Source organism: Podarcis liolepis (assembly GCF_965112155.1).
Source record: "Podarcis liolepis genome assembly, chromosome: 2".
In the NCBI taxonomy this organism is placed as follows: Eukaryota; Metazoa; Chordata; class Lepidosauria; order Squamata; family Lacertidae; genus Podarcis; species Podarcis liolepis.
In genome coordinates, this window is record NC_139555.1 from 82,760,119 (window position 1) to 82,778,399 (window position 18,281).

At 38.4% G+C, this 18,281-nt stretch overlaps 1 protein-coding gene across 6 annotated transcripts in view; it reads right to left on the reverse strand.

The window, feature by feature from the left end:
- The window catches only part of ARHGEF3 (Rho guanine nucleotide exchange factor 3), a 103,753-nt gene that overhangs the window by 52,814 nt on the left and 32,658 nt on the right, over positions 1–18,281 (reverse strand). For 5 of the 6 annotated variants that reach the window (XM_083489344.1, XM_083489350.1, XM_083489342.1 and 2 more), the window contains one exon: positions 7,291–7,353. In XM_083489344.1, the coding sequence (XP_083345470.1) occupies positions 7,291–7,353 (63 nt within the window). Of the gene's footprint in view, positions 1–7,290; positions 7,354–13,372; positions 13,504–18,281 lie in introns of those variants that run through there. The other variant, XM_083489347.1, reaches the window with a different exon arrangement.

Sequence of the window (18,281 nt, forward strand, 5' to 3'; positions counted from 1 at the left end):
ACAGCACAGTGCGGGGAAGAGCAAAGCCAAAGTTTAGTTCATCAGGTTTTCATGGTTAAGCTCTCTCCTTATTAATCTCAGCTTATGCACAAGCCTGGGTTCAGATGTCACACTAAGCCATGCATGGGATACCTCTGCCTCACAAGCCTAATTATGCACATTGTGGGTCTCAATTTGGGCCATGGCTTTTGCCAAACCACAACCACCTGCCCCATGCAGGTGAAGATACAAGTGCCAATGCATAGTTGGAAGCCTGAAAGTGTGCTCCTAGCTGTAGCAAGGAAGGCTTGCTGTACTGCCAGTCAGCTAACAGGTGATGGCTGCAAGGTTGCTGGAATCAGCTACTGAGTTCAACACGAAGTTTGAAATTTGTGCTCATCAGCTAAACTGGGCTTGGATTTTCCAAACAGTGGCCAGATTCAATTCCCCACTCCTATGCTAAACTGAAGCATGGCATAGCTTAACATGACAGCCAAAAAAGATACAAAAAAGCAGCTTCAGCTCCTCTCTGGGAGCCTGCACCTTCATATGATCCTGGTATAATCATAGTTTGGGATTACCATGTCATGTGAACCATATCTGAAGTAGACCACTGGATGAAGGATGTCACAAAATCACGTCCTATGGTTCAGAGATTAAACATGAAAAATGGTTCAGAGATTAAACATTAGATTTTTAATCTCTTAACCTGCTTTTCTGTGCCATCATATATTAAAGAGTTAAATTTCTGTAAACTTTAGACAATATTATTTTTTGCAAAACTACTTGCCATCAAAATAGCTTTTGAGATGTTTACCTTTCTCCCATTTTAGTCACCAAATCTGCCATTACAGTCCCAAAAGCTAACACACAAACATATTACTATCTCTCTGTATAATTTAAATTCAAAATTAAAAGCATATCAGTTGTCTTATAAAAGAAAAACTGCAGTTAATAACATTGAGGCAGATTGTCCATAGAATAATTACAAACAGATTAGATATGTTGACTTTATTATCAAATCTGATTCTACATACATATTGGCCTACTCTGACAAAAAACAGAGTGACACATGCATAATTCATGAATAGAATATATATTTTAACCAAGGTTTAAGTACTCTCTACTACTAAGGTGTAACAGTATTAAATTTAAATCAAACTAAAAAAGGCTGCAACAATATTTTTAATTATCTCAAGTCCATAATTGGTGAAGAAGCTAATCCCTTCTGATCTTTCTAATACTGTATAAGATTGCCATAACCTGACACTCAAGTTTTTATTACGCTTAATTAGTTCAGAATTTTTAGCAATATTGACTTTCACACACACGTACCAAGTTCAAATTCAGTTGTTAAAGCTATCAAAATCCATGGAGAATACAAACTCTGAACCATACCATGTGTGAAATGCATGAGAACTAGAATGATTACATATTCAGAATTCATAATAAGAAAACTAATAAAACTTCTAATTAAACTAACATCACCTTACCAGATCATAATAAAACCTTAAAGGCATTGACGGCACAGAGTCTGCTACAACATAATAGTCATTTATGTTCCAATCCTAAATCTTGTGGCGCCATAAATATATGTGTAGTGTAGAGTTTGTCAGCAGACAAAGACATTACACAGTCACTGAAGACAGATACCATCTTGTAAATGTTAAGAGCCTGTGCATCAGAAAATCACTGGTCATCAGGACAGATCAAAACATCTGCCTGCCTAACCTGTCTAACAGAACAAGCGTTCCTGGACATATGTTGTATAATCACTGTGGATTTTACAATGCCTTTAAGTAATGTGTACAATAAATGCATCTAATACAGCTGAACGGTCCAATTTTCAGAAGAGAAGATACAACAGAAATGAATAGATTTTGTTTTAATTTTGAAAACTAAACTGAGCAGTCACTTTTTGGAGGCTTCCTTTCATTTGCACAGCAAAAGGGTAGCATCACAAAGCAGAAGAATCAAAAATTCAGTAAGTGCAGAGGGAAAACACCAATAATATCGGCTGCTGCAGAGAAACAAAGGGAGAGAGCTATATGGTCTTCATATCTGGCATCTGATGGGCCACTATGAAAATAAAGGGGACGAAATGGATAATTGTTCTGATACTTCAGGTTTTTCTTTTGTTGGTATAGGAGTGGTTATAAATAATAATAATAATAATAATAATAATAATTATTATTATTATTATTATTATTATTATTATTATTATTATTATTATTATACTCTGCCCATCTGACTAGGTTTCCTCAGCCACCCTTGTAGTTACTTCCAGGTTAATGTCAGACAGATAGAATCTGATACTTTCATTGTGCTGTGATGTTGGACTCCCCAAAAGAGGGGATAGCATGTGTTTGTGTAACTGGTTGTAGAAAGGACAGTAGAAAAGAATTATTGGAGGCGAATTTTCCCTGGCGGCAGATGACAGAACCACGAGACTGATGTAAAATACTCAAACAAGTTTTATTACAACTATACAAACACAAAGCATGTGGGTGTTCTGTTTCTGCAGGCAGTTGCAAACTGGAACTTCTTCTCTTTATACACATAACCAGCTGTGCTTAATTAGCCTGGAAAACCACACCCAGAACTCATAGGAAATGTCCTTAAAGTTATCTGCACCCTTTTCCTGTTTCGTGATGAATGATACTTAACAAGAATATGTTCTACAGTGTCCACCACATTCAAAGAATATCTGCAATGTCTATCATTTCTGGGGATGTTTAAATATCTGCCCTTGACAAAAGCTGAGAGGGAAATGTTCAAAAGGTCTTGTGTGCATACCTAGTTCTGCACACATTGTCTCATACTTGATTGAACTTGGGAGTCCCATGATATGTCTCAAGAAACTTGAGTGCATCTTATCTAAATCACTATTATATGCTAATATCCATATTGGGATCCCAAAAAGTAGCTGCGACGACACTTTAGCTTGAAAAATCTGAATAGCATCTGGTATAAAATGGTTACCTTTCTGAAAATAAAAGCAGGCTACTGCTGAGGAGGTACACTTTGCCTGTTTTACAGCACCTGAGTTTTATTCTTGTTTTATTCTGAGTTTTATACTTGTTTCAATGAGACAGCATCATATCTTCCAAGGTGATTTCTGATACATTCAAGTAAGAAGCCATCAATTCAAGTGCATATCTCAAGGTCTCAAATAAAACTTGCCAAATGAGCTAAAGACTGCAATTCCGATCAATTGTATATATAAAAAAAGACATTCTGCACAAAACCATTGATGTCTTTATGCGAAGTATCTCTATTGTTCTGAACCAGCAGAAACATAAGAAAAGCTTCAGCACATCCTATGAAAGATGGACAGGAAACTATCCCTTCATGACAGACTATTATGAAAAAGGTAGACAGTTTGGCACAGCTAAGATGTATTGTATAGTACAACACTATTTTTATACATGGACATGAAGTGTGGACAGATATATTTACTAACTGGAAATGGGTGCAATATGGTGCTATTCACTGTATGAATAAAGCTATAAAGATGTTAATAATGCCATATTTTAAAAGCAAAATCTTTCTTTACCAGACTAATGTATTCAATATTCCAGTTTATCTTCCCTTTGATAGAATGGCTGCAATGTAAACCAAGGATCTTAATGTTTGAGGCTCTAGCCTACTAGATGTTAAACCACACACACAACTGTATGAAGAATGAAATGAAAGCTAAACTATTCAGACAAATGTTATGTAAGCAATTCTAGCTTAACTGTTAGCCAATGATATATAAAAACTAAAGTAAGGAAGGTAGATGCTAATAACTAATCTGTATCTGTCTACCCTTTATTTAGTCTTGAATAAAATGCAAAATGGTTCATTAATTGTTATATATGGATTTTCATACCCCGTCAACAAAATGTCTCAGAATGTTTAGTTTGTTTATTTATTTAGCTAGATAGTTGTACCAGCCTATGCCTAAGTAGGCTGCAATCCTAAACATGCCTACTCAGAAGTAAGCCCAACTGAGGTCAATGGGACTTCTTAATAAGTGACGTTAGGATTGCAAAATTAAGAAAATTTAGTTCCATTGAAGAACATGGAACCAAATAATTTTCGCTTAACAGGATAGTGGTCTGAACCAAAACATCACATTTTGCACAGTTATAATAGTTGTCTTCTGGTCCCACCAGTGCTGTGTAGGCAGGCTTTATGCTCATACATGTCCTCCCCCACTTCCCTCACATGTGCTGGTTCCTTCCCAATTTAGCTGCACAGAAACAACCAGTAATATTAAAGGTAAAGGTAAAGGTACCCCTGCCCGTACGGGCCAGTCTTGACAGACTCTAGGGTTGTGCGCTCATCTCACTCTAGAGGCCGGGAGCCAGCGCTGTCCGCAGACACTTCCAGGTCACGTGGCCAGTGTGACGAAGCTGCTCTGGCGAGCCAGAGCCGCACACGGAAACACCGTTTACCTTCCCGCTAGTAAGCGGTCCCTATTTATCTACTTGCACCCGGGGGTGCTTTCGAACTGCTAGGTTGGCAGGCGCTGGGACCGAGCAACGGGAGTGCACCCCGCTGCGGGGATTCAAACCGCCGACCATGCGATCAGCAAGTCCTAGGCACTGAGGTTTTACCCACAGCGCCACCCGCGTCAATATTACCACTGGCCTAAAATGTTTTAAGGTCTATGTAGCCATTATAATACAAAACAATTCAAACACATTTCAGTTAACTGTTTAATTATTGGAAACAGTTGCTATGCACTACATATCCACTTGCCATCTAGGAATTATGTTCTGAGTGGTACAGCTCTGTAGAGAGCTGACAGGGAAGTGCTGTTATCAGCATCAAACACATGCTAACAACAAAAAGCTAAAATTGTTTAAGCAAGTGACAACTGACAACCCTTTCCACACACACGCGCACATACAAGTTTTCCTAGCATATGTGCCAAACATGAAGAGGTAGGTATGGAGGAGAAAATGCGACAAGCATTAATGATCAATTTCTCAGTTCTTTAATTAGCCCATCATTAATCTCACTATGGCGGACACAGCAGTGTTACTGGAAACAGGGCAGCTGAGTTTCTCTTATTAAAATGGCATTATGTTTATGAAAGGATTAAACTGAAGTGTCCTCATCTCCCGGTCATGTATTCAGTGACATCTGGGAAGTGTGCATTACAGAAAGAGAACACACATTTATTATGCTGCAAAGTGTGGCTTATAAATTTGTATACGTATTATATAAAAGATGGGTATACACTTACTAATGAATGTGTTTAATGATAAGATTAAAAACAGTTAAATTAAATCTTAAGTTAAGTATTCAAAAGGCTGTTTCAAAGGAACCATACTAAGGTCTCTGAATGGATCACACATGATGGTTGCACTAATACAGAAGTTTGTTTTTTAATTACAGAATAAATTACGTACATACATATACAAAGACTAAAGATAGAAACATTATGATCCTTTATAGCAGCCTTCCCCAGTTTGGTGCCCTCCATATGTTCTGGACTACAGCACTATCAGCCCTGATGAGCATGGTCTGATCTGGGCTTTTCTTAAATTTGATTTTGTTCTGGCTTGGCAGTAGCTGTAATTTCTCAAAATGCCACCAGACCTACCATCACTTGGGAAATCTGAAAGGCATAATCACCCAGCATTGCTCTGAGCGCTGCCACTGCAGTCAGGTGAGCTGACCAAGGACCACTGACAAAAGGAGCAGACCCATCCCAAGGACACTTTGCTTAGGGTCTCCATTAACCTGGAGTTGGCTTCATTTAAAACAAGCACACACAGCAGGAAGAAGATTAAAAGGTCACAAAGGTTTACAGATTCTGCTGGAACAGAAGGCCTGCATCTTGCTGCTGGAAAGTATATGGAACATGTTCAATTTTCAACCAAAGCAGGTAGGCATCAGAGGAAGGAAGGTACATTTTTTTTAGAGCAGTAATACTGCTTTGGAAGCACCCTTATTGCATTAAGTGTAATGATAAGTAATGGAAGGCATCTTGGTGGTGATCCAGTCCACCTCCTGCTCACAAGAAAATGCATTCCTGATAGGTGGTTTGTCAAGTAAATGTTTCCAGTGAAAGAGAGGCTACCCCTCACCCAAAGCCATCATGTTCCACTGCCGAACAGATTTTACATTCAAAATATTTATCCTAAAATTCAGCTGAAATCTGCTTCGCTGTAATTTCCACCCACAGGTTCTGGTCCTGCCCTCTCAAGAAATAAGGAACAAGTTTGCTCCATCTTCTGTCTGACAGCCCTTCAGGTATTTGAAGATTGCTACCGTGTCTTCCTTTACTCTTCTCCAGGCTAAACACGCCCAGCTTTTCAAGTATTCATTGTAAGACTTGGTTTCCAAATCCCTCACTATCCCAGTCTGCCTCTTCTGAGTTTGGATGCTATGCCCAGCGATATTTAAAAGGCACCTGAAAGTAAATACTGCTGAGGTCCTCATCCCATCTGGGTAGAAGAAGGGAAGGCAGAGTGTGCACATCCGTGGCTCATGCAGGTTTATTCCAGCTCATATACATCATTCTTAACCATGGTTTAAGTTTATTGCTTATACATTTGAGAACATTGTTAATCTGCCCTTCAACAACACACAATCCTTAAATAGGGTAATAGTGAAATAAATTTAAAATATTAAGAGCAATTTCACTGAATTCAAATCACGAGGCATATAAAAACCAACACACACACAGCAATCAATTAACAACAATTGAAACAAAATCAAATAAAAAGACACTTTCTATTCAACAAATACATGTGCAAACAATTGTATTTTCAGCTGGCAATGTAGCTTGGTGGTTTAACATGAACATGTGAACATGACCACTGGATGTATTATGTCTGAATCAGTCCATATTATTAAATGTGCCACTTTTAATATAAGTCTTCATTAGGGATTCAAGAAAGGTATTAGGATGGAATTAGTTTCCAAGTGCATTTTACAACACCAGTATAACTCATAATCAAGTAAAGTCACAGCAATAAAATCAAGCACAGGAATATACTGTATTTCTGCATGGCTTAATGTTTTGGGGTTGCATGCAGAAATTTAAGCTGTAATATTAATTTATCAGCAGGAGTTCATGCAACAATGTTCTATTCCACTTGCACTATCTTCCTGGACATAGAACTTGTTTCCTTGAATTACACATGCTTCAAAAATAGAAAGTTTTAAGTTTGTCAGCAATATTTCAACATGCAGAGCAGAAGGTATTTTTATGACAGGAACAAACAGTTTGGCCCCCAAATGGCCAATGTTATTCCCACTCTAGCAAACCACACTGGGCCCATTACATTTCAGAAAACAATTACTCACACTTGAGTCAAAGCTGCAGACACTGATTACATCTTCGCTCTGGGCACTTTGCTTGCGTTTCTTCTATTAAAAAAAAAGAAAAAGAAGGGCTCATATCTTAGCAGAAGACCAGCAAACAAAATACTTCTTACATGTTTCTTTTTCAACTTATAACATTATAATACAACTAAAACATTTTTCAAGTGTTTACATGGCCACAGTATCATATGAGAGTTGGACTGCATACTACCACCAGCAGTCTAGACACCTGAAGTTTCAGGGTGACCATGTAACAACCTTTGTTTTTTCAACAGACGCTGAATGAATGCATAGTGGCAGCCCCCTGGCATCTTACCCTCTTTGAGTGAATGCCAACCAGCCAGCAGAGCATTTGGCTACTGCTAACTGAAGCACTACTGTCAGGAATGGGCATGAAATCAACTCACACAAGGTCACCAACACAACAGTCCCAAAGATACCTACACATAAATGGGGAAGGCCAACGTTGTACTGTGCGCAGATAGCTAATACAGGGTTTCTCCAGCATAACCTGAAACTCCAGCAACAGAAACAAACATTCTACATCAAAAACATTTAGCCCTGAATACTTTTTAAAGGCTATACAGAAGTGGTTTTTTTAAAAAACTGAAATCCTCACTGATAAGCACAGCTTCTTTGAGGTTTGTTTCTTTCAAAGAGACAACTCCAGGCACAGGTACATTTGTATACAACTTATCAAGCTGTCACAACTGGCAACTTAAATATTTCCTGGAAGAAAAGATATGCAGAAGATAGTCTATAGTGTAGACTAGAAAGCTCTCTCTTTCATGAAAATGTTAACTGTTGCCTGTCCTTAAAAGATACCATTTCATGTATAAGACTGGAAAAGGTGAAAGCACAGGGGACATTCTAGAAAAGTAGAGTTTGGGGCTTAGAAATAATAATAAGGTATGTATGCAAATCAAATGGCAAACCTGCAATGACATTACAGGATGGGGGTCAGGGTATGCTTCAAACCCCTGCTGTGTTTGAAGATGGGTGGAAGCTATTCACTAATTCACTCTTCTCACTTTTTTAATCACATTGCCCTGCATCTCTTGCATGCATACACTTCCACATATGCGTCCTCCAACCTCAATAACATAAAGTCAAAAGCGCCTCTTATATTTGTACATTTCCATGTAATTCTTTTCCACACATTTCTGGAGAACCTGGAAAGAGCTACCAAAAGCGTAGCCCAGAGAAAAAAGGTTGAGAACCACTGCTCTAACTAAATAAATTAAAAAGTAAAGTCAACCTGTTATTATTGATTGAACAAATTAACCTTTTAATATAACCAACATTGACATTTAATGGCATACCAACTTACACATAATGCATTCTCACACTAGACATACCTTTTTGCTAAAAGATTAGACAAAAACAAGCCCCTGCCCTGATTGCCTTTGTGGGAAAGGCCTGCTCAAAACGGAGGCCCCAGCATGGTTGGAAGTGGGTAGCACTAGGTGACCATCCGCTCCCGTAGTTGGGTTGGGAGATGGCTGCCTCCCAGGACCAGCCGCAGAGTGTGGGAAGTGCCACCCTACTGGAGCCCCAGGTGAGCAGATATTCTCGCACTGGGCATCTTATACAACTATACCTTTTCACTAAAAGATTAGGCCCATTTAATGCAAATCACATTTTAATTGGTCATTTCAAAATGGCAAAAAGCAAACAGGTCACTTGCAGAATGAAAACACTCACATATATTTTATGTGTGGCATCTTACCCATTCACAAACAATACCACTGTTAGCCACTAAAATATGTTAATATGAATTTTAGAATATTAATTCCATTTATTTTTTCTTTACTTCATTTGTCATTAAAAGGAGAATTATAACTTTGCCCTACCAAGTGAAATATTGGTAGAAAAGATGTTTTCCAAATGGAAAATCACAGCCTACTTATTAGATTGCTGTGGCAGGTAAGTAAACCCATGAGATTAGTCTATTTTTGAAAGAACCACTAATCCTAGGCTATTGTATCAAGTAATCAAATTTCCCATTTGGCATCTGTGATTTTTATTTCAAAGCAGAAACCTGAGTAAGACATTAATAATAAAAGGCAGGACATTTTTAAATCTTGCACCAAGGTTCAGCCTGCTTACAATTCTACAAAGAAAACTGGCATCAAGTCGTGTAACAGGAGAACACTTCAACTGCTGTGGCTTATTTCAGAAAACTCTTTTTAATATGCTTCATTTTGCCACCTATTGCAAGGAAAGACACATTAATAGTTCTTTAAGTAACCTTGCAAATGATAAGAAGGTAAATCTATTCCTGACAGTTTTATATCCAATTTACATTGGATCTCAAACAGCAGAATGAGAACCACAGGTGTGAGGTCTGTTGAACTTGTGTTCTACAAGTACCAAACTTTATACCAAATACACCAATTTAGCTAACTATATAACTGTGGATAATTATAACCTGTGAAAATAGAGAGTTAAAAAAGAATGAACAGAAGGAGGGATTGGAGCAAATTGCTCTGGCCTGTCAATTCAGTGGATGTGTTTTGATGTATTACAAGTGGTATATTCAGTTCCACTGTGAAACTGAGGATGACTTCATGTCAGCTTTTCTGTTCGAGGTGACTTTGGCATCTACATCCAAACATTGTTACTTTCAACAAATGTGGCATTGTAGCTGAACGTATGCTTAATTTCAGTGTATAATTTTATGCAGCACATTGTGCCAGGAAGCTGGTGCCAAACTATTGTCTTGTCTTTATGCTTTAGGAGGCCCCAGTTGCTTTTTGTTCATGTTGGCAAGCTTGCCATGGCAGCAGGGAACAAAGTCTCCTCTTAGCTTTGTTGCTGCCATAGAACAGAGGAAGGGCCTCAAAATATCACAAGACTAAGAACTGGGATATTCTGCTGTTGTTGTTTTGCGCTTTGTTGAATAGAGACACACAGATGTGCACAAATATTCTATTGCACATCTGTGCAGAAGGATACATCAAAATAACTAGCTTGCTTTCAGGCAGTGCTTATTATTTCAGTGCTAGTTTACATATATACATCAGCTCTCATACCGAATACTTATTTTATGGCCCTTTGACCCCACCTTTTACCATTTGTTGGTTTTTTCTATCCATATGTACATACAGCTGCTCTTGCAAGAGGCAAGGTTTTCTTAACAGGAGTGATGGTTCTTGGAAACTTTACTTCTTTAATACAGTTCTTGCTCTGTCTCACAAACTGTGCTTACAGCAAACAGAATTCTATTTCTACAGACTATAGAGAAAAGGAAGGAGTAGAAACCCCACTTGCTTTCACTTTTCATAATATTCAGTGGGAGATACATAAAAAGATATCCCTAGACCTTTCCCTGTATCACTGCCAAACCATTCCCTTAAAGAATAATACTATACAGTTTCAACACCTGCCAACTGAGGATAACACTCCATGCATCTGATAAAGTGGGCTCTGGTCCCTGAAATCTCATGCCAAAACATATTTGGTAAGTCTTATGGCATATTCAAGAGTCTTTTATGGCGAGAGGTGTCTAGATGAGTGAACTTACATGACTGGAGGACAGGTAATATCATTTACCCTGTGATTAGCTTGGTGAAAGAGTGGAAGGGAAGAGTCCTCTGCTTTGAGCCTATTTACCATTCTATAATTCAGTCTACATCACAGGAAACTCAACTGTCTTTATGACTGAGGTTTGGATTTCCTCTCTGAATGATATGCATAAATCCTCTTTCATCAGTAGCTTTAAACTAGTGATAATGATAACCTAGACTTCCTTTTCCAATGTCTCATTTTAATTCCTGTAACTAAAGCCCCACTCTTTAATATAATTAGATATCTCTTTCTCATCTCCTGTTAAGATAACTGGTAAGAAGAGTACGGTAACTCTTATGCAGCAAGACATTACTACCCTTGTTGATCTTTGATTTGATAAGAAAATTAGTGGCTCTGTAATGAGTATTTATCAGGCAGGAATTATGCAAAAACTTACAAAAACATATGATTTATTCACAAACACTGAAATAATAAACACGTCATATAAAGTTATTTTGATATAATGTTTGATCTAAATATAATATAATAGCTGGTCACCTGAACTATAGGCTGTTGATCCCATTCCTACAGTGGCAGTATAGCCTCCCCTCTGCCATGAACCTCCTGGAATACAAGGGTATCATGCGGTTGGAATATAGAGCACCCTCATTAATGCCTGCTTGAACCATTATTTTTCATTTAAAATCTTTCTGTACCAACAGAAAAACTGGCACTACGCCCATAACCTGTTGGAGTTTGGTAACTATATTGCAGTAGTCTGCAGAAAGAAATAGTATGGTAAGATTGCTGGTTGAAGGGATAAAAGAAACTTAAGGTGTATTACTCACAGCAAACAGAGCCAGTCGAAGTATAGGTTTTACATTTAGCCAAGTTGGAGCCAAGAAGTCAACACGAGGACATGCTAGCTCATACTAATACTGAACTTGGAGAAGAACTAGGAAGGAAGTAAAGTCAGAGATCTATGGCAGGTGTTGGGGAAAAGATGTTTAGGGTTCCATCTGCCAGCCTTCTTAGGTGTGACCTAGCTCAGAGTCCATCAGGTATAACCCCTGGATTACATAAACACAGTTTTCTAGTGTTCACTACAGAAAGGCAGGAAAAATTAATACTTCTGCAATACTAACAGCATGCAAATAGCAAAGATTATTCAGTTTTGGAATGACAAGAATAAGCACTTGTTTTAAGATGCATTGAATGTTTTCTAAAAAGGAAATATATACATTTTGACAATAAATAAATCACTTACTCATCATGAAAAGGACTCATGCAAATCCATATGTTGTTATGGATCAATGTTTTAGAAATTGCTTTAATCTTCAGTTTAGTACTAAATCTTAACGAATTAACTAACAAGTTTCACTTTACTAACTACTGACATATGGTTCACTTTCATGTAACATTTAAACCATTCTGGGAGAGATTTGAAGAACTTTTCTGACTATTTTTGTAATTGAATACTCTATGACAGTAAGTAATCTAAGACTTTCTCTTGTTGTCAGCAAGACATTTATAGCATTAAAGCCACAGAATTAGTAAACACTGTTTCTTTTAAAGACAGAAAATCTAATACTAAGCAACCATTAGCAGCATTTTAATTTCTTGAATGGCTTTATCTATGATTTCTATGATCTCGAAGAAGAGACATACTATATTTTCATACTATTCTGAAATCTAAGCTTCAGAATCTATGACTAGTGTCTTTATGACAAAAACTTAACCATTGTACAATATGAGTGCTGCAATAAACTTTCCATGATAAGTTATCAGGAAACTTGCCTCTAAAAAGAAGTTTACTCAGAAACATCAGGAATTTGAAAAAAGTAGCTAGCCAGTTTAGCTCTTAGGAACGCAAGTAAAAACATGTGAAATTTTCATTTAGGTCTTTAGATTTAACTTTTAACTAGCTTTTCAGCCCATGGAAGCCAAAGTGGCTTCCAAACAGAACATAAATAAGACAACAATTTATAAAAACTGCAGTCAGAATAATTATGTTTAAAAAATTAACTCATATAATTAAGGGCAGCAACAGCTCACTATGATCAATCAACTCCATAAGCACAAAAAGGAAGCTATTTAGTAACCACCTCAAAAATCGATGGCCTGTCAGTCTCATTAGGAAGGGTTAAGAACTTAACAGAGGGTGTTAAGCATGTTATTACTCAAATAGATGTTTCACATGTATTGTACTTGCATAAAATGAGAGACAAAAAAAATACTTGACACATTATGGACTAGCAACACTGTCAGGGACTACACAATATGACCTCATTGTTGTTACCTTACAATTTTTATTATCATCCAGTTAATGAATGCCACCCAGAAGCACACTGTGACTCTGGGGAGGGCTGCAATAACTGAAGCACCACAGGAGTAAAAATTGTCCTGCGTGTTAACTACTTTAGATCCTACTTTTAACAAGTCTGGCTCCATTTTTATGAAATATATATATATACTTTTTTAATTAAAAAAGGCACCACACAAAACACTCAACAAAAGACACCACACACACACACACACACAACCTTGAACTTACCTGATGATGCACAAAAAAGCAGCACCAGCCCATGAGGTACTGTACGCATACACCACATCTACACTTCACAGGTGCACAATTCACAGTGTAACCTTCACAGCCATCTGTACCTCGCACCAAGTCCCCACATTTCCCCTTCAGTTTCTTTCAGCAGCAACTCCACCCTGCATAGCCAAACTACATGACAGGAAGTGGCGATGAGCCATTTGTTAGAAGTGAAAGATTGAGAGATGCACAGCTATCTATATCTTGCAAGTTTTTCATTTGCTGTATTTGCTTAACATATCTGACTATACCAAGTGACTTCAGAAAAGCAGTAGCTAATGAAATTCTGGCAAGAAACTGCCTGCATCTTTTTTCTTTCTCACAGAAAACATAGGCAATTGTTGCCCCTGCCTCTAATTATAACACACTCCTAAAAAGAGACTCAACAAGAGTCATTCTAAACTGACTCATAACACTCTACCCAAATGTTCCATTTCTGGAGACAACATAAGTAAAAGCTAGTCTCAGTGGAATCTTCATGACAGCTCTTTTAAATTGTTCATGTTCTCATTAAAATCATTTTCTTTAACCTTTTTGTGTTTTGAATATCCACAACTGCCAGTATCAATTAAATAGGCAACTCAGCTCTTTAAAAGTCAAGTTTTCCTGGAAACATTTAGTTTCTTTATGCGATTTCCTGGTAGTGAGTGATTTCCTGCATACATTTAATCCTGGTTTCAAACTCTTTTTACGAGCTGATTAAATGTAAACAGAGAAAAGGGTAAAAGATAATATTTTGTATCCTTCACCAACTACCATTAAACATTTAAATATTAGCATATTTGAATTTTTGCTAGCTGAGTAACCAGCAATGTATTCCTAGTGTTCTCAAATGTTTAGATGCAGGTGTTTTTCCTCAGAATAGTAGCGGGGGTGGGTGGGAGGTTACATGCATCTTCCACACCTGCTCAGATTTATTTAATTATCAGCCCCCTAGCTGATGCTATTTGCATTGCAAAAATCCTACATGTTAAACGCAAAGATTAAATTAAGCCTGGCCCTAAGCAGCACGCTTGCAAAATGCAATATTAATAACACATTTGTCAGAGCAAGCAGTACCACAGAGGAATTCTGACATACAGTGGTACCTCAGGTTACAGACGCTTCAGGTTACAGACTCTGCTAACCCAGAAATACTACCTCAGGTTAAGAACTTTGCTTCAGGATGAGAACAGAAACCGCGCCGCCGCCACCGCGCGGCAGCAGCAGGAGGCCCCATTAGCTAAAGTGGTGCTTCAGGTTAAGAACAGCTTCAGGTTAAGAACGCACCTCCAGAACGAATTAAGTTCTTAACCCGAGGTACCACTGTACTCCACAGCTCATGACTCTTTAGGTACAGCCTTTCAACAATTATTCTTCCCCAGTTATCTAATCCTTTCTTTTTCTTTTTTGAAAAACTCATGATGCACAACTATCATTTGTCATAAAGTGACTAGGTGATGTTCTAGAGAAGTGCTTGCTTTAACAAAAGTGGCTAGTTGGCCTAAAGTAAAGCCCACAGAGAAAGAGCATGGCCTAAACTGAACCAACTCTGTAATCTTATGCCCACTTATATTTGAGAAGGCCCCACTGAATTCAGTAGAACTTACTTCTGAGCAGACATATATAGGATTGTGTTCTAAATTAAACAGAACTATCTGCTGTATAGAAAAGACATATTTCACATTTTATTTTTCTGCTTTTCAATGTTATCACATACACACCCAGCTCAGAGCCCTATTTAATATTCTGATGCCCTCCACCATGCAGAACATCACTATGGACACATCGGTGTGGCAAAAGTAATATCTGAGTTGGTTACTCTGCTGAGGGGTGCCATTTCCTGGTTACAATTTGTTCAAGAAAAGCAGGCAAAAAATAGGCTGGTACATTCATGTGAACTTCAGCTAGGAAGCAGCATGTGTCCATGTGGCCATGCTTGGTCAGGCATTTCTTCCTTCACATTGGTCTTCTATAAATACAGAGTGGTAGGCTTAGAGCCTTATATATACTGCCATAGGGCTTTCCAAGCATCACACAGGTAAATGCAGCATCAGGAAACATGTCCACATAACAACAACACCCTTCCCTTCAAACCATCTTTATTCTAGAATATGTCGGAATGGTTTCGGATTGTGTCCCAGATTTCAGAATTAGCAGCTGTTAACATAGTGACTGCATTCACATTCATGCTGAAACCACATGAAGAGCCACAGTGAACTTCAGTCTCACATATTTTGTGTACTTTAATTGTACTTGTGGATATTTATATTTTCGTGGGTTTATGAAACTTGGTTTTTGTATTTCTGGAAATCACTTAGAAACCTATTTTGGCATTAAGTGTATATAAATTAGTAAATAATAATAATCCTCAATATGCCTCCCTGAGCTCCTTGGAGGAAGGGTGGAACATAAATGTGTTAAATAAAATGAATAGCTGGATAGAATAACTGAGAGGTGCTGTGACATTGTAAGAAACAACATACACTAGCAAGATCAGGAGCTCCAACATGGTGCATTAGAATGTGCATCACATAGAAAAATTCCAGGACTCCTCTGCATTGTTCAGTTGTCTACAGGATAAACCTGAAGTTTTAAAAAGTGTTTAGAAAGTCACTGACCCCAAATTGCTCTGATAGGTTTTGAAGCACATGTCCTTCAATCACGGATTGATCTGAACATCCAGTGTGCTACAAATTGTAAACAAAAAGGGTGGGGGCAGTGGCAGGGAGGAGGCATAAAACATACTGCCCATTTCTCCGTGAGTAGAACTGAAGAGGTCAAGTTCATCTGTTGCTCACAAAGAACCGGCAACAGGACGACACAGCAACACCCTGTCCCAGACTATAATTAACAATGGGAAATCTGTAATGTAACAGCATGGGCACTTCATTTCAGAGGGTGGGTAACAACTCAATTTATCTTTTGTATCACATGCTGCTTGTAAATTTTAGTATCTTTTGTTTGCAGGACAGCAGGGAAGTGACAGGTTTATAGCAATGCTGAGCATTTTTACTTTTTACAACAAGCCACACCTATGAGCAGTCTAGTTGAAATGTTTTAAAGGTATCCAATGAATATTAATAGGATATTTTAGAGGCATTGCTTAACTTTGTTTTAATCTGCCTTATCTTCAGAAGACTGTGCTGGTTGGTTTGTTGTTGTTTAGTCGTTTAGTCGTGTCCGACTCTTCGTGACCCCATGGACCAAAGCACACCAGGCACTCCTGTCTTCCACTGCCTCCCGCAGTTTGGTCAGACGCATGTTTGTAGCTTCGAGAACACTGTCCAACCATCTCATCCTCTGTCGTCCCCTTCTCCTTGTGCCCTCAGTCTTTCCCAACATCAGGGTCTTTTCCAGGGAATCGTCTCTTCTCATGAGGTGGCCAAAGTATTGGAGCCTCAGCTTCACGATCTGTCCCTCCAGTGAGCACACACAGCTGATTTCCTTAAGAATGGATACGTTTGATCTTCTTGCAGTCCATGGGACTCTCAAGAGTCTCCTCCAGCACCATAATTCAAAAGCATCAATTCTTCGGCGATCAGCCTTCTTTATGGTCCAGCTCTCACTTCCATACATCACTACTGGGAAAACCATGGCTTTAACTATACAGACCTTTGTTGGCAAGGTGATGTCTCTGCTTTTTAAGACGCTGTCTAGGTTTGCCATCGCCTTTCTCCCAAGGAGCAGGCGTCTTTTAATTTCGTGACTGCTGTCACCATCTGCAGTGATCATGGAGCCCAAGAAAGTAAAATCTCTCACTGCCTCCATTTCTTCCCCTTCTATTTGCCAGGAGGTGATGGGCCCAGTGGCCATGATCTTCGTTTTTTTGATGTTGAGCTTCAGACCATATTTTGCGCTCTCCTCTTTCACCCTTATTAAAAGGTTCTTTAATTCCTCCTCACTTTCTGCCATCAAGGTTGTGTCATCTGCATATCTGAGGTTGTTGATATTTCTTCCGGCGATCTTAATTCCGGCTTGGGATTCATCCAGCCCAGCCTTTCGCATGATGAATTCTGCATATAAGTTAAATAAGCAGGGAGACAATATACAGCCTTGCCGTACTCCTTTCCCAATTTTGAACCAATCAGTTGTTCCATATCCAGTTCTAACTGTAGCTTCTTGTCCCACATAGAGATTTCTCAGGAGACAGATGAGGTGATCAGGCACTCCCATTTCTTTAAGAACTTGCCATAGTTTGCTGTGGTCGACACAGTCAAAGGCTTTTGCATAGTCAATGAAGCAGAAGTAGATGTCTTTCTGGAACTCTCTAGCTTTCTCCATAATCCAGCGCATGTTTGCAATTTGGTCTCTGGTTCCTCTGCCCCTTCAAAATCCAGCTTGCACTTCTGGGAGTTCTTGTTCCATATACTGCTTAAGCCTGCCCTTGGTTAAGCATAACCTTGCTAGCGTGTGAAACGAGTGCAATTGTGCGGTAGTTGGAGCATTCTTTGGCACTGCCCTTCTTTGGGAATGGGATGTAGACTGATCTTCTCCAATCCTCTGGCCACTGCTGAGTGGTAGCTACACTTAAGAACAGTAAGTTAAAACCCATCACCAAGGTAATGTACTGTATCAAGCATCCAAGTTGTTTATCCTCCATTATTAAGACCTGTACAGTATAGTAATAGACACTATACAGTAATAGAATATACTATACAGTATGCAATAACAGAAAACTTTCCATGTCTTACAGTAAATGAAGGTTTGTTTGTTTTTCATTTTTAAGAAAAATAAAATACTTCACACTTATATAGTGTTCAAATGTTCAAATGTTCCTACATTTTCTCAGTAAGTCCTACCACACAGCCCTTTAAAAGTCATATGTATTATCCTCATATTGCAAATGAGAGACTGAGGAAATAACATAGTGGTTTGCCTCAGT